Below are 27,496 nucleotides of genomic sequence, written 5' to 3'. Positions count from 1 at the left end.
GCGGCAGGAGTGAGTGTTTCTGGGCTGCAGACCCTGACAGAGCAAGCCCCCCCACTGCCGGCAAAAAGAGCAACACGCTGAGCTACTTCCATGAACTTACGGTCAGTTGGCCTGTCAGGAGGACCCTCCGAGGAAGCAGACGTGCGTGTGTGGGTGTTCCCTCTTCCACGGGGTTCTGTTCATGCATCCCAGTGTGGTCCCGTCTCTCGGACGGGTTTCCCGGCACTCTTTAGCTGCCTGTGCTTGTGTTTTGTCTCACGCTAGGGGAAGCTACATGACCCTCAGCTCATGGGGATCATCCCAAGGATTGCGCATGACATCTTTGACCACATCTATTCCATGGATGAAAACCTGGAATTTCACATCAAGGTAAGTCCCCTTGATTAAGTCCGAAGAGAAGAAACTGAGCCCCGAATCATGTTTCTTAGCTTTCTTCTTTTTATATGTACACAAAAGATGATCTCTTTTTTTTAAATATATAGTTTATTTTTGAGACAGAGAGAGACAGAGCATGAGTGGGGGGGGGTGAGGAGGGCAGAGAGAGGGAGACACAGAATCCGAAACAGGCTCCAGGCTCTGAGCTGTCAGCACAGAACCCGACGCGGGGCTCGAAGCCACGAACCGTGAGATCTGACCTGAGCCAAAGTCGGATGCTTAACCGGCTGAGCCACCCAGGTGCCCCACAAAAGATGATCTTTATGTATTTTAAATACATACTTTAAATACATACCATGACATGCCATGGTAGGCAAAGCCATAGTTATTTAATGGTTCAGGCTAATACTGAGGAAATACCAAGATAAAGTAAAAGCCTTCTTTAGAGTGGAATCATCTTGATAGTTGTGTGAATTCTATATTTTACCCTGTGGATTTCTATAGATGTGACTGGAATGTGCCCATGATTAGGTTAGGACAACATTTTGCAAAATATGTTTCATGGAACACAGTCCCTCATATGATTAATAGGTGGGCAACCAGGGAAAAGGTTTATGTGGCCAAATAAGCTGGAAAAATGTTTTGTCAAACAATGTTAAATTCATCACAAGTTACATATGCTAGTATGTAGTCTAATTCTACAAAGGGGACAGTTTCCAGCTTATTTGACTGTAGACATATTTTTTCCCCTTTTGGGGTACGATAGACTAGTGTTTGGAGGAGCACATTCTGACATGTATTAGGGAAGGGCGTTATCCTCTCTGGGTTTTGTTTTTTATAAAACCAGAACCCCTGCTCTGACTTAAATTTGAATTGAAAGAGATTTTTACTCTCAACTATAGCTGTTAATTCATAACAATGAGTATTAAGGGTGCATTCAATGGAACCCCTTTGTTTACAAGTGAATGAAAGACACTTGTTTCAGCAGATAGAGAAAACTGTTAGAAGATGCAAAATGTGAAGGCATGGGGCTTGGGGGGTTGTAGAAAGGTAAGAATCCAGACCCTGCTCTTCCTCTAAAAATACATATATTTTTCAATTAAAACGCTTGAGATATAATTCATGTACCATAAAATTCTTTTTTTAAGTGTACAATTTAGTGGTTTTTAGTATATTTCCAACATTACACAACTATGATCACTATCTTATTCCAGAACGTTTTCATCACCCCCAAAAGAAACTCTGTCCCTGTTACAGTCCCTGCATTTCTGTCTGACTGCTTTGTCTCTGGGGAGGGAGGGGTGTGTGGGTAAGGGGAAAAGGACCACGGCAGCTTCTGTTCTACATCCCTTAGTCCCAAGTCCTAACTCTCCAGGGAGCAGGCTCCTGGGCGGAGGCCGCAGCAGGGCTTGCCCCCAGCTCTGATTAGTGCTGTCCAGGATACACATGGCTGGCTGAGTTCCTGCCATGGCGACCGGGGATGGTGTGGACAGGGGATGAGGAAGAGACAGAGGCAGTTCTAAGAAGACTTGGAGCTGAGATGAGCCAAGAGGCTGACCATCCTTTAAGACTAGGACCTTAGTGCCTTAGGCCCATCATTTTAGAGATGAAGAAACTGAAGTTCAAAGACAGTGCTGTCTGGCCACAGTTACATAGTCACATAGTCACATATCAGGTTATTGGCAGTGGTGACAGATGGGGTTATTAAACTCTTGATCTCACCAATCCTACTTGCAATACCTTTTCCATTATATTAAACTTCCACCCTTGTTTATTTCTGCGATGTGCCTTTCCTAAATTATATAAAATCAAGGCAACATCTGTTTGCCCCATTATACATTAGATCCGGCAAGTCTTTTTACTTTACAAATCTTTTTCCTCCCTTTATTTGCTAATGTTGGTTTCTCCTCTTTGCGGGGTTCTTCATATCTAAGGATACAGAAGCCTGTTGCTTTGATGGGATCAAGATTTAGGAGCTTAGTACATCTTTAAGGCTGTTTGCATTTAAATACCTTAAACTACTGTAGGGTTCTTATGGGATAATCCTGGAGTAAGATGTTAAACCAATTACTGCCCTCAAAATAGTTTGAATCTTATTAAGATAAAAACAGCCCCAGCATGAAGCAGGAGAGAAGAAACAACACCCAAGTCCCAGGGCTGACTTACAGTCTGGCTTTGTGTTCTGCATTTGTAGTTATGCTCACTTATTTCATACGTCATAATCGTAAGTGGGAAGGCGAGCGATCGACTGTTCCATATTTTGAAGTGAACAGTGACAGGCTTAATCAAGAAAAAGAGGCTTAATTAAAACACTGTTGAAAATCTGTTTCTCAAAGTGAGCCCCATAGAGGTTTTAAACGTTATTTCTGAGCATGCTATTTCTTAACGCAAAACAATGCATATTTATTTTCCTTCCACCTGGTCTCATAAAGCATTTGAGATGACAAAAATAACAAAATCACCTCCCCCTCCCCCCAACGCACCAGTATCTTCAGTGGTAAAAGACAATATTAAATGCGAACAGGATTTTAATTGCCATATTTGTTGACATGTAATTTATGACTGCTTTTTGGTGTAACTGCTCTGTAATCTATGGAAATAGACACATGTGTACATCTCAAAGATACAGAAGTCTTTTTAAAAATCTTTTTAGGGGCGCCTGGGTGGTTTAGTCGGTTAAGCGTCCGACTTTCGCTTAGGTCATGATCTCGCGGTTCGTGGGTTCGAGCCCCGCGTCGGGCTCTGTGCTGACTGCCGGCTCAGAGCCTGGAGCCTGTTTCAGTCTGTGACTCCCTCTCTCTCTGACCCTCCCCTGCTCACGCTGTCTCTCTCTCTCTCTCCTAGAAATAAATAAAAACATTTTTTAAAAAAATTAAAAAAAAAATAAAAAAAATAAAAATCTTTTTAAATGTTTATTTATTTTTGAGAGTGAGAGAGAGATCAAGCAAGAGAGGGGCAGAGAGAGGGTGACACAGAATCTGAAGCAGGCTTCTGGCTCTGAGCCGTTAGCAGAGAGCCCGACGTGGAGCTTGAACTCACCGACTGTGAGACCATGCGCCAAAGTCAGGCACTTAACTGACTGAGCCACGCAGGTGCCCCTCAAAGATGCAGAAGTCTTAATGAAAACCAGACAATCCTGAAATGCATAGAATGGATTGGAACCAGGGTTGAGTTGGCTACAGGGAATTGAATGAAAGATGTTCAAGATTAGAGCCAAACAGACCCTGGGATTCCAGCCACAGGGAGAAGTTTCAGGAGCAGCAATTCTTTCCAAGGTCAGCTAGGTGTGTCTGTGACGTGCAAGGCTTGGTGACTGGCGAGTTTGGCAGATGATCAGGCAGGCTCAGGTTGTTAGGGTGACGGGCAACATGGAGAGGATGCCCAGTTACAGGTTCCCGAGTTTGAAGCCCCAGATCTCAGAGAAACTGGGAAGTCAGGAGGCTCTAGGCTGAGACACAGGCAAGGTAATAAATGGGGCTGAGTTGGTGAGAACTAGTGTTGGGTTGGGGAGGCTTCACTTCCCACAACCAGAGGTAGAACTGGTTCAGAGCTAGGATGCGGGAGTGAGGTTTCACCTATAGAGTTACACCCCAACTTTACACAACTATTTTTTCACCTTCTTCCTTCCTTAACAACTTGCTTATCCATTCCTTTGTTTAGGTTTTAAAAAAACCCGTAAAGAAAAGTTGATCTGGGAGACAGAAAGAAGGCAGGTGTAGACAAAGAGTGCAGAATCTTAGACAGAATTTTTGACATCATCAAGTCTAAAGTGGCTTCATTCGACAGATGGGAAAGCTGAGACTTCTTGTCTTGGTTACATGTGAAATAACGCCCCAAGATCGCACATCTGGTTCAAGCTGTTCTCAGATAGCAGCTGGCATAAGAACCATCCAGGGGGTTTAGAAGTAGATTCCTAGGACCTATTCTTGGAGATTCGGATTCAGGAGGACTGTGATAGGATTCATGCTGCTGCAATTTAAATAAAGGCTACGGGTGATGCTGATGTAGGTGGTTCTGGGGCTGGGGTTTGAGAATAATTGGTGGGAAGGCTTCCTTTCCCCCTCGCAGTCCAGACTGTCTTTCATTAAATCACATTTTGCTCAAACCCTTCCTGGACTCCCCACATCTGGCCACCATCAGCGGCTCACTGCAAGCTACCCTTGACCTCTTGTAGTTCCAAGCAAAGTACCCTTATCTTCTTCATGTGAGTCTTTCATCCTGGTCTGGTGAGGGTGTCCATGTCACACACGAGGAGAGGCTACTGATTTTGGACAGTTATTCGCAAAGGACATTTTCTGTTACAACTGTTTTCTTACCTAGAAGTTTGCATGGTGCTCATATGGGGGAAAGGTAGAGTTGTTCTATAAGTGGCTGCCCAGCACACAATGTAAGGAGCACTTGAATCAAGACCCCAGGGCCGTCATGCATGGAGAGTCGCCCGCACAAGGTGGCCTGCAAGAGCAGGCTGACGTGGCAGGAAGCGTAGAGTCGGCCGAATCTTCACTTTGTGCATGACAGAGGCTTCTATGAGTTTTAATAATGATAGTTTTCAAGTACAGTGTGGCATTTCTGTTTCAAACCCCATTTGTTTTTAACCAGGTTTCCTATTTTGAGATCTACCTGGACAAAATCAGGGACTTACTGGATGGTGAGTAACCTGAATGCTTGTCCTTTATTTGTTCTGCAAACTAAGGTCCAGGGAAGTTGAAATAATTCACAATACTTCTACTTAAGAAATTAATGAAAATGTATAGAGATCTTTTATTGCCTTTCCACTATTTGCTTATTCTCAGATAAGGCTTCAACTTGCTTATGGCAAAGACACGAGATTTGCCTATCTTTGGTAACAATTTCTCTTTATCCTCCAATACAGAGTCTTTAACTTTTCTTTTCTCCTCTGCATGTCATCATTATTATCTCTGTAGTATCCAAGACGAACTTGGCTGTTCATGAAGACAAAAACAGAGTCCCGTACGTAAAGGTATGAGGAAAACTTGATGATGCAATTGACTTGTCTCTGGTCACTGTCATCATAATTATTACATAATATGCTCAGAATATTACCTATAAAGTGTATGTAGGTATTTCATCATGTTCCTTATATTTAATACTCATCTGGTTAAAAAAATTGACATTTAATTTCTTCAGTTGTATCTCTGTAAATATACCACAGATGTCTAATTACATGAGGTAAGAATTAGAGAAGTGAACAAATATTATTCACATGTGAAGAGGCTTTGATATGGAAGATAATTTCTCATACTTTGTAAGTAGGGGAAACCCATCATAGCATTATCTCTAGAATGTGTCTAATTAAAGTTGGGGACTAGAATGGAAGGCAAAGCAAAATTTCATCCATTTCTTTTTCTCTCCTTGGTTTCCTTTATTTTCTGTTTCTACTGCCATTGAGTATGAACAGGTACTTAAGAACCTAGTAAAACCTGGCATTTCTTTTATGGTTTACTTCCGGGTTTCCCAGGGTTTGCTCATACTTCTGTTTCATGTAGAATTCAAGCGAGAAGCAGGAGGAAAAGTTGTGGATCAACACTGCAGCCTTGCTCTTAACCAGCACCTCTAGGAGAAAAAAAGGGAAAATGTTTAGCTGTCTTAAAGTACAGGTGTTTTCCGATCTTTTAACAGTGAACCTGAACTGACTCTTTTGCAGGGGTGCACCGAGCGCTTTGTGTCAAGCCCGGAGGAAGTCATGGATGTGATAGATGAAGGCAAAGCAAACCGACATGTGGCTGTAACAAGTAAGCTTGGTGTTCTGTTCCCTCCCCTGCGAGTTAGGGTACAAGCATCTGCCCACCCCCCAGGATGGCTGGGTTATGAGGTCCAAGTGAAATAACGCAGGAGAAGGTGGTTGTAAAGCAGTGGGTAAGACGCAGACACACAGGTATGTGCAGTCCGAGTGTGTTGGGTAAGTCATGGAAGCAGTACCTTCTGCCGTGCAGGGAACTCTTGGAAATAGCGGGTGAGGTTCTCTGGGCCCTGGCAGCTCCCTTTGTCTGGACCCTGTGAACAACAAGCAACCAACCAAGTAAAGGGGATTAAAAGTCAGCTTCTAAATGCATTTCAACCACGTTGTTGTTCAGGTTAAAAAAAATGCAAACCAACAAATTTTATATGCCAGTCATACGTGTGGAAAGAAGCTACGTTAGATTTCTGCCCTGTGTGAAAAGGGAAAAGGAAAGCAAGGAGGAGCTCAGACAGTAGAGTGAGGAGCGTTACTGAAAACTTTTCTGTGCTGTGTTAATCCCAGGCACGTTCAGGTCAGCTTGTTTTCCTTGCATTGCCTTCCTCGATGTTTGCACACACCTCAGGGAAGTGGGTCATAAGTTGTTAGAGCAGCAGATGCTCCATGAAAAGATGGTGGATGTCTGTCCTGTTCAGAGGGATGTGGACAAACCAGAGTTTAGATGAAGAGGAGCTGAGAGAACTAGGCATTTCTAGCTTGGAAGAGAGTAAACCACTCTGAGGAGGACATAGGGACGATGTAATATTTCTTAATGTGTTCAAGTTGCAGTCATTAAGAAAGTCCGTGTACTTTGTTTAATCCAAATGGTAGACCACCCAGGATTGTGGGAGCTACTCTCTAATCCGATAGCTGCCCCAACTAAAGCCTGCTGCCTAGAGCGGCAGGAAGCTTCGGTAAGGTTTACAAGAGATTAAGGCATTGGTTGGATGATTGGTCAAGCCTCTTCAAGTCTCTTCCATCTGAGGCTCTATGATTCTGTCATCCAGAACTGTAATTTTCAACCTGTTCTTTACCAGACATACTATCAGACGATAATCACATGTGTGACAGATTTGATAGGTGAGCCTAGACATGTATACAGTATAGGTTAAATTCTACTTCTTTCTCTTCTGCTTACACACATACTTGAAAGAATGTAAGCCTGATATTCTTATCCTAATAGCATCTCTCATTTATAGGGAAATTATTTACTTGATTTCTTAAGCTGTTGTCAGTCACAAGTTATTCATGGCGTACTTGACAATCCATCTTGGCCCCTTGGTTCAGAACTGTTGGTCTAGAACATTACTCTTTTTCTTATCATTCCAGTTAGTTGGTTTTTAAATGATTTTGGTAAGATATGCATCACACTAAACTTACCATTTTAACCATTAAAAAATTATTTTTTAATTTATTTTTGAGACAGAGAGAGACAGAGCAAGAGTGGGGGATGGTCAGAGAGAGAGGGAGACACAGAATCTGAAACAGGCTCCTGGCTCTGAGCTGTCAGCACAGAACCTGATGCGGGGCTTGAACACACGAACCGTGAGCCGAAGTCAGACGCTTAACCGACTGAGCCACCCAGGCACCCCCCATTTTAACCATTTTTATGGGTATAATTCAGTAGCATTAAGTCCATTCACAGTGTTGTGCAACCATCACCACTATTTCCAGAATTTAATCATCTCAAAGTTAAACCCCCTACCCATCGAACAACTCCCCACACTTCCTCCTCCCAACCCTTGTTAATCACTATACCACTTTGTGTCTCAATGGATTTGACTACTCTAGCTGCCTCATGTGAGTGGAGTAATATAGGTCTTTTTGTGACTTGCTTGTTTCACTTAGCATAATGTCTGCAAGGCTCATCCAATTTGTAACGAATGTCAGAATTTCCTTTCTTTTAAAAATGCTGACTAATATTCTATTGTATATGCACACTACATTTTGTTTACTCATTCGTCCATAGATAGACATGTAGACCCTGGGTTGCTTCCCGACCTCTGGCTGTTGTGAATAATGCTGCTAGGAACATGGCTGTGTAACTATCTGTTCAAGTGTCTGCTTTCAGTTCTTTTGGGTATACACCCAGAACTGGAATTGCTGGGTCATATGTTAATTGTACTTTTAATGTTTTAGGGAATGGTCATACGGTTTTTCATTGTAGCTGCACCATTTTACATTCCCACCAAGAGTGCACAAGTTTCCATTTGTCCACATCCTTGCCAATACTTCTTACTATTTTTGTTTCTTTTAAAGGTTATTTATGTATTTATGTTTGTATGTATTTATTTTAGAGTGAGAGTGTGTAAGCTGGGGAGAGGGGCAGAGGAAGGGAGGGAGAGGGGGCGAGGGAGGGAGAATCTTAAGCAGGCTCCAGCATCAGCATGGAGCCCAATGTGGGGCTGGATCCCACTACTCAGGGATCATGGCCTGAGCTGAAATCAAGAGTCAGACACTTAACCGACTGAGTCACCCAGGTGCCCCTATTTTTGTTTTCAGTAACGGTACTAATAGGTGTGAAGTGTGAGGTCATTGTGGTTTTGATTTGCATTTTACTAATGATTAGTGATGGTTGGCATTTTTTTCAGGTGCTTATTGGCCATTTGTACATTGTCTTTGAGGAAATATCTGTTTAGGTCCTTTGCTCATTTTAACATTGGGTTGTTTTATTCTTGTTGTTGATTTATAGGAGTTCTTTATATATTCTGAATCTAAATTCCTTATCAGATATATGATTTGCAAATCTTTTCTCTCATTGTGTGGGTTGCCTTTTTCATTCCGTTTATAGTGTCCTTTCATGAATAAAAGCTTAATTTTGATAAAGTGCAATTTATCTATTTTTATTGTTGTTGCTTATGATGTTGGTATTATTGCCAAGAAATCATTGCTAAATTCAGTGTTACGGAACATTTCCCTTATGTTTTCTTCTAAGGGTTTATAGTTCTAGCTTTTCTGTGTAGGTTTTTGATCCTTTTTGAGTTGGTATATGGCCTAGGTAAGAGTCCAACTTCATTGTTTTGCAGGTGACCTTCACAATCTTGTTGAAAACTATTTTTGACCATTTTATGTGAGGGTTTATTTCTGGGCTCTCATTCATCTGTCTATAGGTTTGCCTTTATGCCAATACCACACTGTTTGATTACTGTAGCTTTGCAGTAAGTTTTGAAATCAGTAAGTATGAGAACTCCAGTGTGTTTCTTTTTCAAGATTGTTTTGGCTATTCGCGATTCCTTGAAATTCCATATGAGTTTTATGATGGACTTTTCTATTTCTGCAAAAAACAGACTAGGATCTTGATACAGATTATATTAAATCTCTAGATCGGTTTTGGTAGTATTGACATCTTCACAACGTGAAGCCTTCCAACTCACTTATTTGTGTCTTCTTACATTTTGTAGTTTTAATTTTTAAAAAAGGTTTTATTTTTTGAAGTAATATCTATATCCAACATATGGGCTCGAACTTACAATTCTGTGATCGAGAGTTGCATATTCTACTGACTGAGCCAGCCAGGTGCCCCTGAATTTGTAGTTTTTAGCATACAGTCTTAAGTTTGCTTCTAAGTATCTTACTCTTTTTGTTGATACTTTAAGTGGAATTATTTTGTTTTCAGATTGTTTATTGTTAGTATATAGAAATGCAACTGATTTTTACTTATTTTTGTATCTTGCAGCTTTTCTGAATTCATTTATTAGTTTTGGCATATTTTTTGTGGAATCTTTAGTTTTTTCCCATATATTATAGAAAGTTATTGTTTTTTGTTTTTTGTTTTTGTTTTTGTTTTTGTTTTGCTACCAAAGAAAGCACCTTTTATTCATGCGTTATCTCCAGAAACCAAAAAGACTATGTACCCACTATGGGTACCTCCTCTTCTTCCTGGGGAAGAGAAGAGATAGAGATTGCCTTTTGGTTTCCCAAAGTCCTAGTCTTCCCCCTCCCTGGGGAGCCTTAGAAATTCAGTAGCAGTACTGTTTATTTTTTTCAACAGTGCCTGGTGCAGCTACTTAGTAACAATTACTGGTGAAGGAGGATGAGGAGAAGCAGTTGAATGAGTAAGAGTAATGCACAAAAAACAAGAACATAGCCTATTGAAGGTCTCTCTGTCTTGCCTCAGTGGCTGTATCCTTCATTGGCTGCATTTTTCTTTATGCTGAGTCACACCTTTCTGAATCAGATTGGAGATTTCTACCACCAGCCATGGAGCCAGCCCCATAGCCATGAGGTGAACTAGTCCAAACTTGAGCATGTCCTTGGTCCACAAAGACTTAAAGTGATTGGTCAGCAATATTTCACCACCCCTGGACATCTTTGCTGTTTTTCCGTCAAATTCAGGAACAGTAATCTCTGGAGCAGCAATGGAGTATGTGATAGGATGTCACACTTGATGTCAGACTCATGGAGGTCATGGATGTACCAGCATTTTCCAAAACACCGAGTCCCTTCCTTGTTGGATTCCAGTTGGAACCAATCATTGTCCACATTCTTGTTATCCTTTACATATCAGATAAGAGATCGGTATTCCTCTTTGAGTTGCTGTACCCACAACTCACGATCTTGAGGTCCAGTGTTGGTCTTCAGCCACCTTGGACAAGGGCGCCTGGAAAGATGGCTTTAAGAAGTGATTGCTGGTGGGGGTTGAATAAGACCATCACTGAGTTCTCTGCCTGCCTAGTTAACAAAGATCAGGGTCCAAAAAGATTTCTATTTCTAGTATTTGGTACTAATGAAGCATATTTAATCTGATACTTTAAATAGAATTATTTTCTTTTCAGATTGTTTATTATTAGTATGTAGAAATACTATGCACCTAGCCTGGGTTATAGAACTATGTTAAAGGAAAAAAGAAGTCTTAAACCTTAAGATCATAATCCTTCCTTAAGAAAGCTTGCTATAGTACCGATAAGGAGAGAGTTATACACATGACAAAAATAGAACACATCGAACACTAACCACGATGATAAAGGGTAAGGGACTAAACGTGAGGGGGGAGGGAGGTGTGAGCTCTTTGACGCCAAAGGTCAGACTAGAACAGGATGTTGGAACATGGATGGAGGATTTCAGACAAAGCTAGGGAATCTGTTATATTGAACCATTGACTGGGATTCTTAATTTCTTTGCTGTGTGAAGTTATTTTAAATCTTTCATTTGTAGAACAAGTATTGGTTTTTAAAAGAAACAGTGGTTTTAGATACTTTTAAAAACTGACTGGACTGGGACACCTGGGTGGCTCAGTCGATTAAGCATCTCTTGATTTTGGCTCAGGTCATGATTTCACGATTTGTGAATTTAAGCCCATGTAGGGCTCTGTGCTGACGGAGTGGAGCCTGCTTGGGATTCTCTCTCCCCTCCTGTCTCTCTGCCCCTCCCCACCTCCTTTTCTCTCTCTCTCAAAATAAATCAATTAAAATTTTTTTTTAGAGAATTGGCTGGACTTAACTTAAAAAAATGGAGCTATTAAGCATGATTTGTTGTGCTTTTTAGATGAATGACCTGCTTCCTAAGCTTCCTGTTCTTTGCAGAGCAGTAAACTATTTTCCTTTTCAGACATGAATGAACACAGCTCTAGAAGTCACAGTATCTTCCTGATCAATATTAAACAAGAGAATGTAGAGACCGAAAAAAAGCTCAGTGGGAAGCTCTATCTAGTTGATTTGGCTGGGAGCGAAAAGGTAATTGGTTCCTTATTTGTGTTATCTGTAATTTCCCTGTTACCGGCTTCAGTGTACAGTGGTATAATTTTTATATCCTTTCTATTCCTGGGTTTCAAAGAGCTTTTAAAGTTTCTGGTGTTGTGCCAAGAGGCTACTAAGTTTAACCTTCGTTTCCCTGCCCTCTCATTTCTGGTCCTGAAGTCCCGTATTCACGTCACAGGAAGTACTGTGAATGCCACTTCGGGTTTGTGCTGAATGGGCCCCAGTGAAGACAGTAAGCAAGTGTTGGTGTGCACTTAGCCTGGCAAACACAGCAGTGTAAATGCGGGAGGGACATGACCCTTTGAGCAAAGGGAAGATCCTCATGTTGTGCCAGGCTCAAATAGGCCAGAAACTAACTGGCTTTGCCGTTGGACTGTCGCAGTCCTGTGTCTACAGGTTGTTTGCTGATAGAAGCTCTGGAACTTGGGGCTCTCCCTGCATTCCCTGCTTCTCTCTGCAATAGGTATGGTCTGATGGGGCCTCACTTGGGTGGCCTCACTTCCTTCAGGCCGTTCGGCCTGGAGCCAGGATTTTGGCCCAAAGCCCTGCATTTTCTCTGGTTTTATCAAGACTACTTTTGGTCTCTGTCCCATGTTCTCTAAGGCACTGCCTGAGGCCATACTCTAGACCAGATAGGCTCCCCAGAGCCACCTACCTGCCCTTGCCCAGCCTCCCACCTGCCCTCGCCCAGCCTCACTTCCATAGCATTCCCAGAGGCTCCTGCTGCCACACCCTGTCTGGGGTGCTGCTCCTCTTGGGTGACATCACAGAGCCAATCCCTGTGCACCATACCATGCAGACTCTGTCACTGGTGACCTCGTGCTGACTGTCCCCATCAGGGCCAACCCTAAAGCTTGGTCTGTCTCCTGAACTGCCTAGTTGATCCCACCTACTGCACCCCACCAGTGAGTTACTATCCTCCAAGTTATGGCCACTAACATCCATGTAAGTAATGGCTACTCGAAATATACTTCTGTAAGCATGTGTAAAGCTGTGAGTGTAATGTCATCTGGATGTTCCTGGAAAATTGTCTGGTTAGGAACCTAATATTTTACTGGTACAGGCTTATAACTTGAATTAAAGAGACATGCATCAGCCTGGGAATATGGAGCAGCACCGCTTAGTTCTAGGCTAACTGCTGGCAACCAGGCTGTGCTTTGCTGGTCTGGAGAAGCCTAATGCTGGCAGTTCAGTGTGGAGGCCTGTCCCCTGCACAGTGTCAGATACTGGTGGGACATTTTAACGTCATGGTCCTGCACATTGTTTCTTTTGCTCAAATCCGTTTTCCTTGGCCCTAGATGTGTCCATGTGGATGTGTCAGTGTGATCTACTAGAACAAATTCTGGGCTCTAATCCCCAACTCCCCTAAATGCATTTTTCCCTTGGGCTGGCAATTAGACATCTCTGGAGTGCAAAATTTCCCTTGTCTGTAACAGGAAGACACTTGCACCTGCTTTGCATATTTCATGAAGTGAAGATGTTCACATATGAAAGCACCTTAAACAACACTGTGTGAATGGGCTGTTATTATTTGTGACCCTTCAGCTGTATTATTTCTCTGCCAGCAGTGGTATCTACACACACAGTTCTCAGAGATAAATATGTGTCGTATTTGGAAACACCTCCCGCTAGACGCGCACTCATTCCTATCATTAGGAGTTTCTCCTTTATTCATAATGAAAATCAGTCTCTGTGCAGTGTAAAATCACTTCCCTGCTTTCCTTTCTTCAGAGAACAGCTGCTCAGCCCACACCGTTTGTCCAGTCAGCAGAGCCACGAATCGTGTTGCACTCCCTGTTTCTCTAGCATCTGAAAACTGCTCTCTACTTAGAGCAGATGCTGTCGGTATGAAATTGTCAGTGATAACACAGCAGAGGAGAAGCTGCATGCAGCCTCTGTGGCTGCAGAGGAGAAAAGACAAATCCACAATGTAACAGACATTTTCTTGACTTTGATGCCCCCAAGTATCTTCCCTTTGGGATGATCGGTCCCTTTTTCCTTGTTATGGGAGTAAGCAAGGGAGGGAACGGAGTCTGGACAGCTCCAGCCACATCTAATTCCTTGCCTGAGGTTGGAGCTCATAGTTTACATTTCCCCAATATGTCCATTCAGCATGGCTAGGATGTTTTCGCTTCGGGAGTTCCCCTGGGCTCTGTCTGGCACGGAAGCTGTGGCTCAGGCTTGCCGGGCCCTGGCCCTATGACAGCACAGCGGAGCCTGGTTCCCCTGGATGGATGTCCCCCAGGGAACCATCCAGCTCCACGCCTGGAGGCCCGTCAGCCATTCTCCTAAAACCTAATTGAGAGGAAAATGACAAGAGGGGACAAATCCCTAGCCTCAGGCACAAGGGAAGGTTTGATCAGCGTGATTCTTACTTACTTTTATTTTTTTCTTATGTTCCAGGAGGATTCACATCCACCTCCCTCAACCCCCAGCCCCATGCCCTCCTGTGAATTGGAATTTTCTGCTCTGTGCTTTTGCTGTCGTGTGCAGCTCACTGATTTCTCTTCTCTCTGGTAGGTCAGCAAGACTGGTGCCGAGGGAGCTGTTCTCGACGAAGCTAAAAATATCAATAAATCTTTGTCTGCTCTTGGAAACGTGATCTCTGCCTTGGCAGAAGGGACAGTAAGTGATCCCGTCCCCATCTATGAAACGAAATTATGAGAAGTCACTTTTGGGGTCTGGGTACTCTCCTTGCCACATATCCCAGAGATTTCGTTTATTTTTCTTTGGTAAAGGACAGAGGGAATCCTGGCTGTGGAAACCCTGCCTACTGGGAGATCTAGTCCATTAAAATGTATGAACAGTGCTGCTAATTTCCTATTACCAGGTCCCAGAATGGGCCCTCTAAACTCTGGCCAAAGCCAAAGACCGGGCAACAAATTCTTATTTCACACATAGTTCTAAGCCCAGTGTCTCCAACACTAACTTGCTTGTGATTTTTCGTTGAATGGACAACGGCTGTAATAGCCAATACTTCTTCCTTTCCTAAATAGAAGACACATGTGCCCTACCGAGACAGCAAGATGACTCGGATTCTTCAGGACTCTCTGGGTGGGAACTGTAGAACCACCATCGTCATTTGCTGCTCTCCCTCCGTCTTCAATGAGGCTGAGACCAAGTCAACACTGATGTTTGGGCAAAGGTGGGTGTGGTCTCTCATTCCCATGCTCTGAGCTGGGTCTCAGGTGTTAGGAGTGAGTAGTGAAGGGCTGGTGTCAGCCAGGAAGTAGACTGACGGGGCAAGCAGCCTATTGCTAAATGGCATCTAGCAGGTAATGCTTGTAAACTTGAGGCATCATTCATTGAGGCCAAAGAATAACTAAGTTTTAAAATTTTGGGCAGAAGTGTAGCCAGTCAGGGCTATGATATTTAAAAATGATGCTCAGACTTACTATAGATGTGATTGCTAGTAATTCAATGGGGTGTTGCTTTTGTTCTTTATGGAATAAAGTCTTACAGGTTTACAGGATTTTAAGTGTGTACAGCTCAAGATTGATACCTATCTTTAACTCCAGTGTTTGGGATCTACTGCTGAGTTGGTAGAACCAGAAATTTGGATGAATGTAGAGTAGTTGCATGAATGTAAAAGGGGGTGAAGGAAATCTTCATACTAACCCTGGGAGTAAGAAGCATGCAATGTATACTCAGGGGAGGACAAGGTGGCCGCCATCTTCCCACCTTCAAAAATGTCCAGATAGATTTCCGGGATCTCTGGGAACTAACACTCACCCAGCCCTCCCACAGCCCAGGGCCCACCTCCTTCAGCCATGGTCCCTCAGCATCAGCTCAGCATGTGGGTTCTAGTGCTCTTGTGCCCTCCAATTCTGAACAGCTGGTGAGCTTCAGACAAGTCCCTAGTTCTCTTTGAACTTTAGCTGCCTTATTTGTAAATGGTTGCACAGAGTACCCACCCCGCACCCCCCTTCCTCCCAGGAGTGTGATGTGTGGTTATGCCTGAGACATAGTTTAAGACGCCTGGAGAAAGGACAGATGGGGGTGGGCATTCTGCACGGGAAGTTGTTACAGCTTGTTTAAACTGCATTAAACCCCAGTCATTTCCTGAACCCACAACAGAACATAGAATTATGCAGTCATGGCACCTGTGGGATGTCTAAATAAATAATAATTACATCAAAATGTTGTAGAACTAATCTATCTTTTAAACTGGATTTGGGTCCTTTACTTCTCAGATCACTTCCTTGATTAGTCAAATACATAGGTCAGTGGATTGCAGTAGGATAGCACGTACTTTTCTCAAGGGTCACAGGATATTTAGAAACCAGTATCTGCGTATGAGAAACACAGACCTTCACAGTGACTGTCCTGCCTGTCCTGGTCTCTTCATCTTAAGCTTCAACATTTTTCTCTGAAGACATGTTTGAGCAAACCAGAACCAAATGCATTTATGGAGGAACTATCTCTATAAAAAAAAGTTTCTCACTTGCAAAGCATAAATAATCGGAGTCATTGCAAGCCAGCGCTGTCCTAGAGCATAGGTGTCTGCCTCAGGGTTGCTGTTGTGAGTGGGCATTTGCAGTTGCCTGTAGAAAGAGTCCCAGTGTAAGTCCAAACGATTATCCTCTTTCTTCTGATTTTCCTGAGGCAATCGTCAGCATCATCATTATAGCTGGCCGTTTTCTTAGGGCCAAGCATGTGCCAGGAATGTCAAATCCGCATAGCAGGTCTGTCAGGTGAGCCTGACCTCACCTGTGTACAGAGGATGACATTGAGGCTTAGATCCAAAGCTGGTAGGTGTTGTGCCTGAGTCCACACATAGCCAGCAAATGACCAGATGTGTAGGATGACATAGGATGGGGACTGGAGTGTTTGGCCCACAGCCTCTTTAAAAAAAGTTTTTTTAAATATTTATTTATTTTTGAGAGAGCATGAGCAGGTGAGGGGCAGAGAGAGAGGGAGACACAGAATCTGAAGCAGGCTCCAGGCTCCGATCTGTCAGCACAGAGCCTGAGATGGGGCTCGAACTCATAAACCACAAGATCGTGACATGAGCCAAAGTCAGATGCCTAACTGACTGAGCCACCCAGGTGCCCCTTGACCCACAGCCTCTTATGTGCAGGCTATTTGCTTGATCAGGAACCTCGATGAGCACCGGCCTCTGTGTCAGTAACTCCATTTTGAAGCCAAGTACTGCTACTGATCCATTCCCTTCTCTTGTTTACTTCTCTCCGAGACCCTGCCCTCGTCTGTAGGGAGAAATGGTATAACGCTTCCCTCTGAGAATTGTTGGGAGGATTAATGAGTTGCTTCAGTTTTTACCTAGCACAAGGGCGGCTGGCATGTAATACGTGTTCAGTGATTGTAGATTTTCCTTTTCCTCCTCCTTCAACGGTGTTCAGTCTGGGAGAGTCACAGAATGGATGGGGGTGTCCTGAATGGAACGGAATGTATGGGACAGGATGGGGATAGAGGGGCTAGGCTGAGTGAGGTAGAGTTAGAATTAAGTTTCTGGAATGAAAGACTAAAGAAATACTGATGCTAATTTGGGACTCCAGGAAATAAAAATGAAATGTCAGTTATCTTTTCAACTGGAATAGGTTGGTCTGCCATGTTTTATGAGATTCACGTGAACACTGAGCTTCACGAGGGCAGGGACTGGGTTTATCGTCTGCGTCAGTTGTCCCAACAAGCAGCCAGCACAACTGGTGTGCAACAGAGGGTCATTAAATCAATGCTTATTGAATGAATGAACGGATGAATCAAAGGCTTATTGTGTAGGATACCTTCGAACATTAGGGCAGGTGCTGAATTGTGACACCATGATGTCCAGAAGTTTGGTTAGGTTTAGATCTGGTTTGTTTTCCAGGCTATAATTAGAAAGGTGTGAAGTTTTGTTCCTCTCCCTCTATCCCTGAGTTAGTTAATGGATTCTTCAAGGACATCTAACTTCTCTATGGGGCCAATACCTGCTTTATTGTTAAATATATGCATTGAACCCAATTACACAGCAGACACAAGTCTGAACATCAGATTAGACGTGGTATCTGACAGTTAATGAGATTAAGCACTTTGAACTCAGGAAAGACTGCTGGGCACATCTCAGATTCAGTGTAACGAGCGTTCATTATACTCCTGTTGTGGGGTGGTCAGACCTTAGGGCTGTACAAGGTTCCTTCATTATTCCTATGTGCTTCTTTCAAGGACATGAAGGAAGTCCATATTTGTTGCTAGGCTTTTTTATTGTATTGATGCCCTGAATAAAACAACAGTATGTCCTTTGAAGGAGTAGAAACGTGATAGAGTCTACAAATGCCTGAGGGCAGTCTACCAAGTCAGCACTCTTTAGGATTCTAGATTAGGTCCTGAAATTAAAAGGAAAAGCACATTATCTCTTTCTTGGTTTCAGTGGTGAATTCTGGCTCTTCTATCTGATCAGGCCTCTGCCCGTTAGTCCCCTGAGTGCCCAGCTTTGTGCTAGTCAAGAAACAGAAGCCGTTTTCTGTGTTCTGAGAGAGCTTTTAATCTATTTGAGGAACACTTGAATTTCCAGGCAGCACAGTCAAAAAGCTGGACTGTGGGAAAGCGGAACACTTCCTGCTTTTAAGGGAGAAGGTACTCAAATTAGAGCACTTCCATTGATTTTTTTTTTTCTTTTAGCTTCCAGCATTTTATTTTTTAGTCTTTAATTAATCTTCCAAAGAACTTTCGTAGCACTATTCGAAAAGGATTGTTGTCAGTTTTAGAAGTATGAACTTGAATCACCCAATTATCTTGGAAGCCGATTTAATGTACCTTGGTTTGGGGCCATAAAGCCTCCAAGGGGCAGACCAGTCAGTTAGGAGAAAGCCTGAATCAGCACATCTTTGGCACTAAGACTTTTGATTGATGTAGCATGAATAATTCAAAGGCTTTATTTGAATGTTGAATGTGCAAAGAGAGTTGATAATTTAGGGAAAGTAAATTCTTCTTTTTATGCTGTGTGCTTTTTTTTATCCACCAAATTTTTTCCAAATTTTGCCACCCCTTGCCCAGTTTTGTGACAGTCCTGAGTCGTGTGCATGCAAAACTCCTGTCCGCAGAGCATGATAACAAATTATCTGCAAGAGTAAGAGTGAACACTTTGGGGAAGGGAGACCCTTGGCTATCCTTTTGACATAAAATGGAAATAGACTCAGAACATCCCCTGTTGGCATGTCTGTTGCTAGAACACCAATAAGGTTGGTTTTTGAAGGGAGGTATACTGTGGGTGACAGACGTTTAACCAGATGCCAAATCCTTATCCAAATCAGTAATTCTTAAGTGTTTCTCTGGAGACTGGAGCTTTTAAACAGACACAAAATCTGGAGCTTTTTAATTTTTCCTTCCCTATATCATCCCCACTCAGGAGCAAGGTAATGGCATCACCAGGAAATGGGAAGGTGCTTTGCATCAGGCATGTTTCCAGAAGAAGGTTAGGTGTTTTATGAGGGAACTGGGACTCTGAGCACGTTAGGAGGTGTGATGATTTTATGTGTCAGCGTGGCTAGGCTGTAGTCCTCAATTATTTAACCAAACACTAATCTAGGTGTTGCCATGAAGGTATTTTGTAGATGTAGTTAACATCTACCATCAGTTGACTTTAAGTAAAGCACATTACTCTCCATAATATGGGTGAGCCTCATCAGTTGAAGGCCTTAAGAGCAAAAACAGGTTTCTCAGAGAAGAAATTCTGCCTCAAGACTGTGGCATCTGGGGCGCCTGGGTGGCTCAGTCGGTTAAGTGTCCGACTTTGGCTCAGGTCACGATATCACGGTTCATGGGTTCGAGCCCTGCATTGGGCTCTGTGCTGACAGCTAGCTCAGAGCCTGGAGGCTGCTTTGAATTCTGTGTCTCCCTTTCTCTGACCCTCCCCTGGTCACGCTCTCTCTCTCTCTCTCAGAAATAAATAAAAACATTTAAAAAAATTAAAAAAAAAAAGACTGTAGCATCAATCTCTGCCCGAGTTTTGATCCTGCCAGCCTGTCCTATGGCTTTCAGACTTTCTGGTGTCTGCAATCATGTGATAAATATAGAAATCTAAGGTATATCTTATACATATATACTATATATGTGTGTGTGTATATATATATATGTATGTGTGTGTATGTATATATATGGATGGAAATATATATATGGATGTGTATATATGTGTGGTTATATATGTATATATATGTATGTGTGTATATATAGGTGGATATATGTACGTGTGTATTATATATATGTGTGGATATATGGACATATATATGGATATATATGGATGGATATATATAGAGATGGAGATATATACATATGGTGAATATATCTATTCATCATTTATGTACCTATATCTGTGCCATTGGTTCTGTCTCTCTGAAGAACCCTTACTGATAGGGAAGGATGCTGGGCTACCTCCTCCCACCCCACAGTAGGAGGATCTTCATCTCTCTATCACAGTGTTCACCACGCAGAGTCACACATTACAGAGGTAGTCTGTACATTGAAGGTGTGGGGTTGTTTGGAGCCCCTTGTTCAAGTGCCAATACTATCCTAAACACCTGGAGAGGGAAGGAAAATGCTGAAACCAAGAGGTGGGAACCTGCCAAGAACAAACATCTTTCTGGCTCTTCCAGAAGGTCCAAAGTAATGAGAAGAATTTCCAGTGATATGTAGCGTGTATATCATTTAGAACTGACTCTGGCCCGAAAGTACAAGTATAGGCAGTTATTGAGGTATTGGGTAGGGATGGGATTTATCATGCAGAGTGATGTGAACCAAGTAGTTCTACGACTCCCCTATTCAACAAGGGCTTGATTCAAATGCTGAATTATGAGAATGCCTGTGGAGTGTCGTCACCTGTGGGGTTAACCGACGGGGGTAGAAATGGACATGGTCGACAGTCCTAGATGCCTAAGATGTATGCTTCTGAACATGTAAACTGCAAATTCAGTGACAGAAAGACCTGGAGGTGATGGGCAGGAAATAATAGAATGTTCAAGGACAGGGGGGCCGGGTCTTCCTTCCACTCCTCAGGGGAGTGTGTCTACAACAATCCTTTTCTGACTGTCTCCCTTTGGGCGTCTAGGCAGAGGGCATCTCTGCTCTTTGCTGTGCTTGGTCAGCTTTCTTCAAAGGTGGCTAACATTCATTAGCACTGAGATCTTTTAAAAACTGGGTCCTGTTCCCTTTCTGTGGGGAAAGGAAATATTATATCTGGGGCAAGTCTGGATCATATATTATTTAAGTAGTGTTTGACTCTCCAAAGCAAGCAGAAACAAAAAAACTGCAAAACAGATACCCTGATAACTGCACTTTCAAGATTTGGCTCATTTGTGCTAAATGGGTCTTGCTTTCAGGATATATATATGAGGTTAGTTAAGGTGTGCCCCTAAGTAGCCTTTGGTTAGGATTTTGCTCAGTGTCTGCTCTGGATATAACTTGTGGAATAGGCTTTTATTTCTTTATATGGCTTGGGAGCTTCAGTTGAAAAGACCTGAGAGTCTTTGGAAATAAAGACTCAAGATACTTCTCTGCTCCTTTGTGAATGATCAGGTTACATCGGGATTAACCAAATGTTGTTATGGTAAGATTGACCTATAAAGATGATGAATGAGCAGTGTATTTACGGCTAGAGTAAGTCTCCCGCAGATTACTGGCTTGTTTTCCTATATCACAGAGATAAACTCCCAGAACTATAGGGCTGGGTGGTGTCACTATTGCTATATAACTTCAGCTAGGCAAAATCATAAAACCTGCCTTAAGAACATTTGTTACCATCTGCAGTCCTGTTGATTTTATGTTTCCCTGTAAGCTACTTGAAATTCTTTCAGGAAACAGGCTGAAGAGTAAATGCACATGTGTATATACTCACAAGTCCCTGACTTGTGTCTATAACACAGTCCTTGAGTACTCACCATCCATGTTGATTCACTATATTTGAAAAGAGTCGAGACATAATGTTGTTTAGTATGATTGTAGCTCGCAAGTATGTGGAAAACCAAAATAAAAGAGCAGGGAATGTGGAAGTTGGAAGACACTTGCATGTGCTCTAAAGTGGACAGAGCAAAAAACCAGTAGACCTCTACCCAGCCCACCCTGCTGGCAATGAGCTAAACATCCACACAGGAGGAAAGGGAACTGTGGATGGTCAGATTAGATAGGATCTAATGATTGGGTGCCTCTATTCTGTAATTTTCCTAAAGTTCATGGTAAAAAGCAAAAGAGATTATAGATGTTCACTGTCTTTTGACTCTAATTCTCTATGGGACTGGGAGACTGAGACACTCTTTATTCCATTTTGTGAGGTTGGTTTCAACATCTTAGATAGAATGTTTGTTCTATTTAAAAGAAAACTCCAGGCACTGAGATTCAGGTGATCTCTCTTAGCGACTCTAGTTTATTCCATGATCTAGAAATTCTTGTATCTGACTTAATTTCTTTCTATGTCACTTTATTTTTTTAACTTTTTTTTTTTTTTGGTGTACTGTAACATACATACAATAAAATGCATAAACTCAGGTGTGCAGCTCAATACATTTTTACAAATATATGTACACATGGAACCATCACCCAGCATCCTAGAAGCCTTTCTATTACACCCTTCAGGTCAATACCCAGCTTTTAAGGTTGTCATCCTGATTTCTATCAAAATAGATTACTAGTGCCTATCTCTGAACTTTATATAAATAACATACACAGCCGTTTTGTGTCTGGCTTCTTTTATGTGACATCGTACCTTGAAGTTCACTATGTCATTAAATGTAGTAGTAGTTTCATTTTTCATAGTTATATTGTATGTCATTGTATGAATATAGTATATATTGTATCCATTCTACTGTTGATGGATATTTAGACTGTTTTCTTTGGGGGATATTATAAATGAAGTTAGTATGGCATTATTTGCCATGTCATTGGGTAAATATTTGTCCTCATTTCTGTTGGTTGTATACCTAGGAGTGGAATTGCTAGCTCATAGGTATGAGATATTCAGTGTTAGTACAAAGAGTTTTCCAAAACTCTGGAATAATTTATACTTTGTAGTAGCACCAGAGTGTTATAGTCTCTGTACATTCTCACCAACACTTGGTATTATCAGTTAAAAATTTCTAGCCATTCTGTTGGGTGTGAGAAGAGATCCTATTATTTTATTTTACATTTCCCTGATGGCTAATGATGTTAGGTGTCCTTTTGGGAATATTTATTGACACTTCTTCTGCAAGGTGCCTTTTCAAATCTTTGCCCAGTTTTTACGCTAGTTGTCTCCTTTTTTCTTACTGGTTTATAGGAGCTATTTTCGGTAAGTCTTTTACCAGGTAAACGTATTGCATATATCATCTCCCACTTTGTAGCTTATGTTTTAAGTCTTTTGGTGATGAGTTTTAACGAAAAGAAGTTTTTAAATTTTAATTAAGTCAAATTTGTCATTAATTTTATGTCCTATTGAGAAATCTTTACCTACGACAAGGTCTTAATGATATTCTCATGTTTTCTTCTAGGGGCTTTATTGTTTTACTTTTCACATATATGTGTATGATTTACCTGGAATAGATTTTTATGTGGAATTAGGGGAGTGAAAAACAGTCACATGCACTCCCTTGCTCCAGCACCACGTACTGAGAGGACCATCCTTTCCGATTGTGCTGTATGGGCACCTTATAAATCAGATGACTTTGTAGGCTAGTATCTGTTTCTGGATGATCCATTCTGTTTCTTTTCTACAGTTTCTGGACTGTTCAGTCACTTTTGCTCACTGTTGATGTATAATAAGTGCTGATATCCTATTCTTTAACTTCGTTTTTCAAAATTGTCTTTGCTGTTCTTAGCTTTTTTGCATTTCTTTGTAAATTTTGGAATCAGGTTGTTGATTTCTAAACACATATACAAGCCTCCTGGAATTTTATTTGAGGATTTTTTTTTAATGTTTGTTTATTTTTGAGAGACTGAGACAGAGTGTGAGGGGGGAGGGGCAGAGGGAGAGGGGAAGACACAGAATCTGAAGCAGGCTCCAGGCTCTGAGCTGTCTGCACAGAGCCTGATGCGGGGCTTGAACCCACGAACTAAGACAGCATGACCTGAGCTGAAGTCAGACACTTAACTGAGCCACCCAGGTGCCCCTATTTGAGATTATTTAAAATCTATAGAACAGTTCTGGGAAAGGTTGGCATCTTTTCCCATCAATGTTGGCTGATTTCTTCATATTCTAACCTTAGTGGATGGAAAGGCATTTGGGATGCCACTGTTGTTTGGGATGATATAGGGCAGTAGCATGAAACAGGGTTTCCCAGCACTGTTCTGAGTTCCAAATGAGAGTTGGGATTTATATCCTCCAGATGCTCCTGTGGGTCATTTCTGTACCATCCCTGCTCCACTCTGGGCCCTGGGACAGCGACCTGTTTGGACAACTGCAGGGGCTCTCTTGCCTCTGGCAGAGAGGTTAGGTTCTGCCAATGGGAAGGAACATTGGCAGGTGATCAGAAGAGAAGAAAGTGAGGTCAGGGTATTGGTTTTTGGCTCTTTCCCTGCAGGGTCACTTTGGGTTGACATTATCCTCAGATTAAAGGCTGTTACAGATGCTAGTGGGCAGCCACCTTCATATAGATCCCTGCCTCTGTGCCCCCCCCTTCAGCCTACGGGTGGTAATGGCCCCCCACCACTAGTTTGGGGCACACATTATTCATTGTTATTTCCCAACACCCTTCTCATACCTTTGGTAAACTCTTCCTAAATCACGAAATAGAATGAACCATCTGTTTCCTGCCAGTAACTTGGTTACTATGAAAGTGGAAGAAAATACTTCTCTGGACAGCTTAAAGGAACTTTGAGAATGAGGATCAGTTACACCAGTGATAACCTTGCTGGGTCTGCTCACAACAGTGTGCTTCTGGCTAAACTTGCCTGAATATAGGTAGCATAAAGGCCTTATCCTTCTCTTTCTGGTATCACTAGAAATCATTAAGAGATTCTTTATGATTTAGAAAGTGAGACCAGTAGCCTCAAAGTGTACCCTTCAGTGCCCACAAGCATTTTAGCCATAGGTCATTTTTCACTTTTTGACTTACTGAGTTGATAATGCACGCTACAGTGTCCGTGTTTGCACAGAGAAGCTTCCATGCCGCCAGCTGAGGATGTTAGAAGGTGAGGTGAGAGTGTCAAGCTGGAACAGACTGAAAGTAGTAATAAAATTGCTGCTATTTGAAAAATTAGAGTTGAAGCACTTCTGGGGACAGCAGCCTCAAGCTACAGTGAACGAGGGAGAATTTTACTAATTCTTAAGTGGAGTCTTACACTGAAATCCTTTAACTCCTCTTTTGACAGTTGGGTTATTTAGTTGTCTGCTTTAGGAATTAATTTTTGGAATGACATCTGTAGTCCTGGTGAGGGCTGGTGAATTTCTTTCACTGAAATAGAAATCATGTCCAAAATGGCATTTCATGACAACAGTAATTAACCTGAATCACACACCAGATAATGCTGGCAAATATGACAGTACAGGAACTTGTGGGAGTTTAGAATAAACAGTGGGGAGCAAATAAAACAGGATATCCAATTTTTAAATGAACTTTTTGCCTTCTTAAGAAGTACAGAGTAAGCAGGATTCTACCGTGGTCAATTAACTTTTCATTCATTTCTTAAATGTCTATTTATTTTTGAGAGAGAGAGAGGCAGACAGATAGAGAGCAAGTGAGCAGGGGAGGGGCCGAGACAGAGACACAGGATCTGAAGCAGGCTCCAGGCTCTGAGCTGTCAGCACAGAGCCCGACGTGGGGCTCGAACCCACGAACTGCGAAATCATGACCTGAGCCGAAGCCAGATGCTTAGCCGACTGAGCCACCCAGGTGCCCCCTGTGTGTTCATTTCTGTATGAAACCGGGTGAATCATGTCATTCTTAGTATCAGCCAGGGCTGTCCCGGCTTTGCTCTCATCTAGTTTCCCTTGAGTAACTGTCCGGACATCCAGTGTGGCATCATATCCCCCTGTCATACGTCCTAGAAATTCACTGCATCTCTTATACTAGAAATGACAAGATGGTGGCCCTTAGACATGTTTGTTTGCCTCACACATTATTTTGCAAAATTGTTTTAAACTAGGAGATGCAAATAAAATGATCGACTTCGGACTTTCCTTGAGAAGTGGAATGAACCTAGAACGGTGGGCCCTCCACTACTATGTGGTGACAGTCGCCTGTGACAGGGGCATGTGCTCAGCAGGAAGCCTTGGCTTTACCTGTCTGGCCTAAAGCAGCGAAATGACCCACCTGTCTCGAGAAACGTGTTGATGTGTATTCAACACAGCGGGGTTGGTTGTAGGGACCAAATGTAAGAGAATTGATTGCATTACTTCAGTCTGTATCGCTGATGTGAGAAACTGTAAGCTCTGAGAGGCCACAGACTTTGTCTCCATCGTCTTGGTAAGCCCCAATGTTTCATAAATGTTAGGGTAGAAAGGAAACCCTTACTTAGGAAGATGGACCTGGCAGAGGTGTGCCAGATACTTGGAGGAGGCTGCTGAATGCTGGAGAAAGACTAGCACTGTAAATCAGGGCTGAGAACCTAGAACAGAGAGAGAGAGATGGCCCTGGGAGACAATTCAAATGAAAGTCCCTGGGATTTCGACTGGCAGGAGGTAAAGCAGAAAAGGAGATGGTGAGTATAGAGGCTTCAGCGCAGGTAGGAGGGTGATAGGTCCCAGGAGCTCTTCTGCTCCTCCAGTCCCAGCCTTCAGATGGGAAAGCATTTGAGCCTTAATTGTATTCATGATTTAGTTAATACTAATAGCTACCCTCAGAAATTTTCCCTTCTGTTTTTGCCCTCAGGGCTAAGACCATCAAGAATACGGTCTCTGTGAACCTAGAACTGACAGCAGAAGAATGGAAGAAGAAGTATGAAAAAGAGAAAGAGAAAAACAAGACTCTGAAGAATGTTATCCAGCATCTAGAGATGGAGCTAAACAGATGGAGAAATGGTAAGGAAGAATGGAGAGGAAGAAAGAGGCACGAGTGTGTTTTTCTTTTCCTACGACACGGCTGGCATCCTGGGACACTAGGGAAGGAGGGGCTGAAGGGGCAGCTTGGTCCGGCCTTGCAATAACCTATGTGAATGAGCGGCATTTCCACATTGCCTGGCATAGCTCCCCACCCATACCCATCACTCGGCTGACATGCATGCATGGTGTGGGCAAGTGACTATTTGCAAAGTTGCCTTAATCTATTTTCAATGAGATCCTCCTCTATCTTATTATTGTACTTCTCTCCGATAGCCATGTTTGAGGTTTAGAGGGCAGTGCCCGAGACTTTGTGGCTCAGACTGCTTTTGATTAAATGAAAAATGTCATTCTCTCCTGTGTGAGTTTTATAATTGATTTGAGGTTAAAAGTGCCTCTGGCAAATATTTGCATTGAGGGTGGGGGGGGAGCGGGCCAACTGATCTTCATGCTCTGCTTCTTCAGAGCTAGAAATAGAGGGCTCTTCAAGAAGCTCTGTGCTAAAATGGAGTCTTATAGGCTTGTTTCGTGACTAGCTTTTCTTTTTCCCAAAAAACATTCTCTTTGGTTTGTTCTACTCCAAGAAAATATCTCAGAGAGCTGACATGCACTGGGTGGGTGGGTTGTGGGTGAGGCGTTGAAGAGGGGTTTCCAGATCCGAGTGCGGGCAGATTATTTCGGAAATTTTAGCATTGTGATGGAGTTAGAAAGTAGAAGTCTTTTTTAATTTTTAAAATTTTTAACTGAAATAGG

At 42.5% G+C, this 27,496-nt stretch overlaps 1 protein-coding gene across 1 annotated transcript in view; it reads left to right on the top strand.

Annotated features, from left to right (window-relative positions):
- Positions 1-27,496, top strand: part of KIF5C (kinesin family member 5C) — a 154,437-nt gene that overhangs the window by 63,882 nt on the left and 63,059 nt on the right. The window contains exons 5-12 of the mRNA XM_077767822.1: positions 265-369; positions 4,975-5,023; positions 5,301-5,356; positions 6,041-6,128; positions 11,660-11,784; positions 14,329-14,433; positions 14,805-14,953; positions 26,577-26,725. Of these exons, the coding sequence (XP_077623948.1) occupies positions 265-369; positions 4,975-5,023; positions 5,301-5,356; positions 6,041-6,128; positions 11,660-11,784; positions 14,329-14,433; positions 14,805-14,953; positions 26,577-26,725 (826 nt within the window). The remainder of the gene's footprint in view (positions 1-264; positions 370-4,974; positions 5,024-5,300; positions 5,357-6,040; positions 6,129-11,659; positions 11,785-14,328; positions 14,434-14,804; positions 14,954-26,576; positions 26,726-27,496) is intronic.

Source organism: Crocuta crocuta, unplaced genomic scaffold (assembly GCF_008692635.1).
Source record: "Crocuta crocuta isolate KB4526 unplaced genomic scaffold, BGI_CrCroc_1.0 scaffold154, whole genome shotgun sequence".
Lineage (NCBI taxonomy): Eukaryota > Metazoa > Chordata > Mammalia > Carnivora > Hyaenidae > Crocuta > Crocuta crocuta.
The sequence above is the reverse complement of the archived record's forward strand: the minus strand, read 5'-3'. Positions and strand labels throughout refer to the sequence as shown.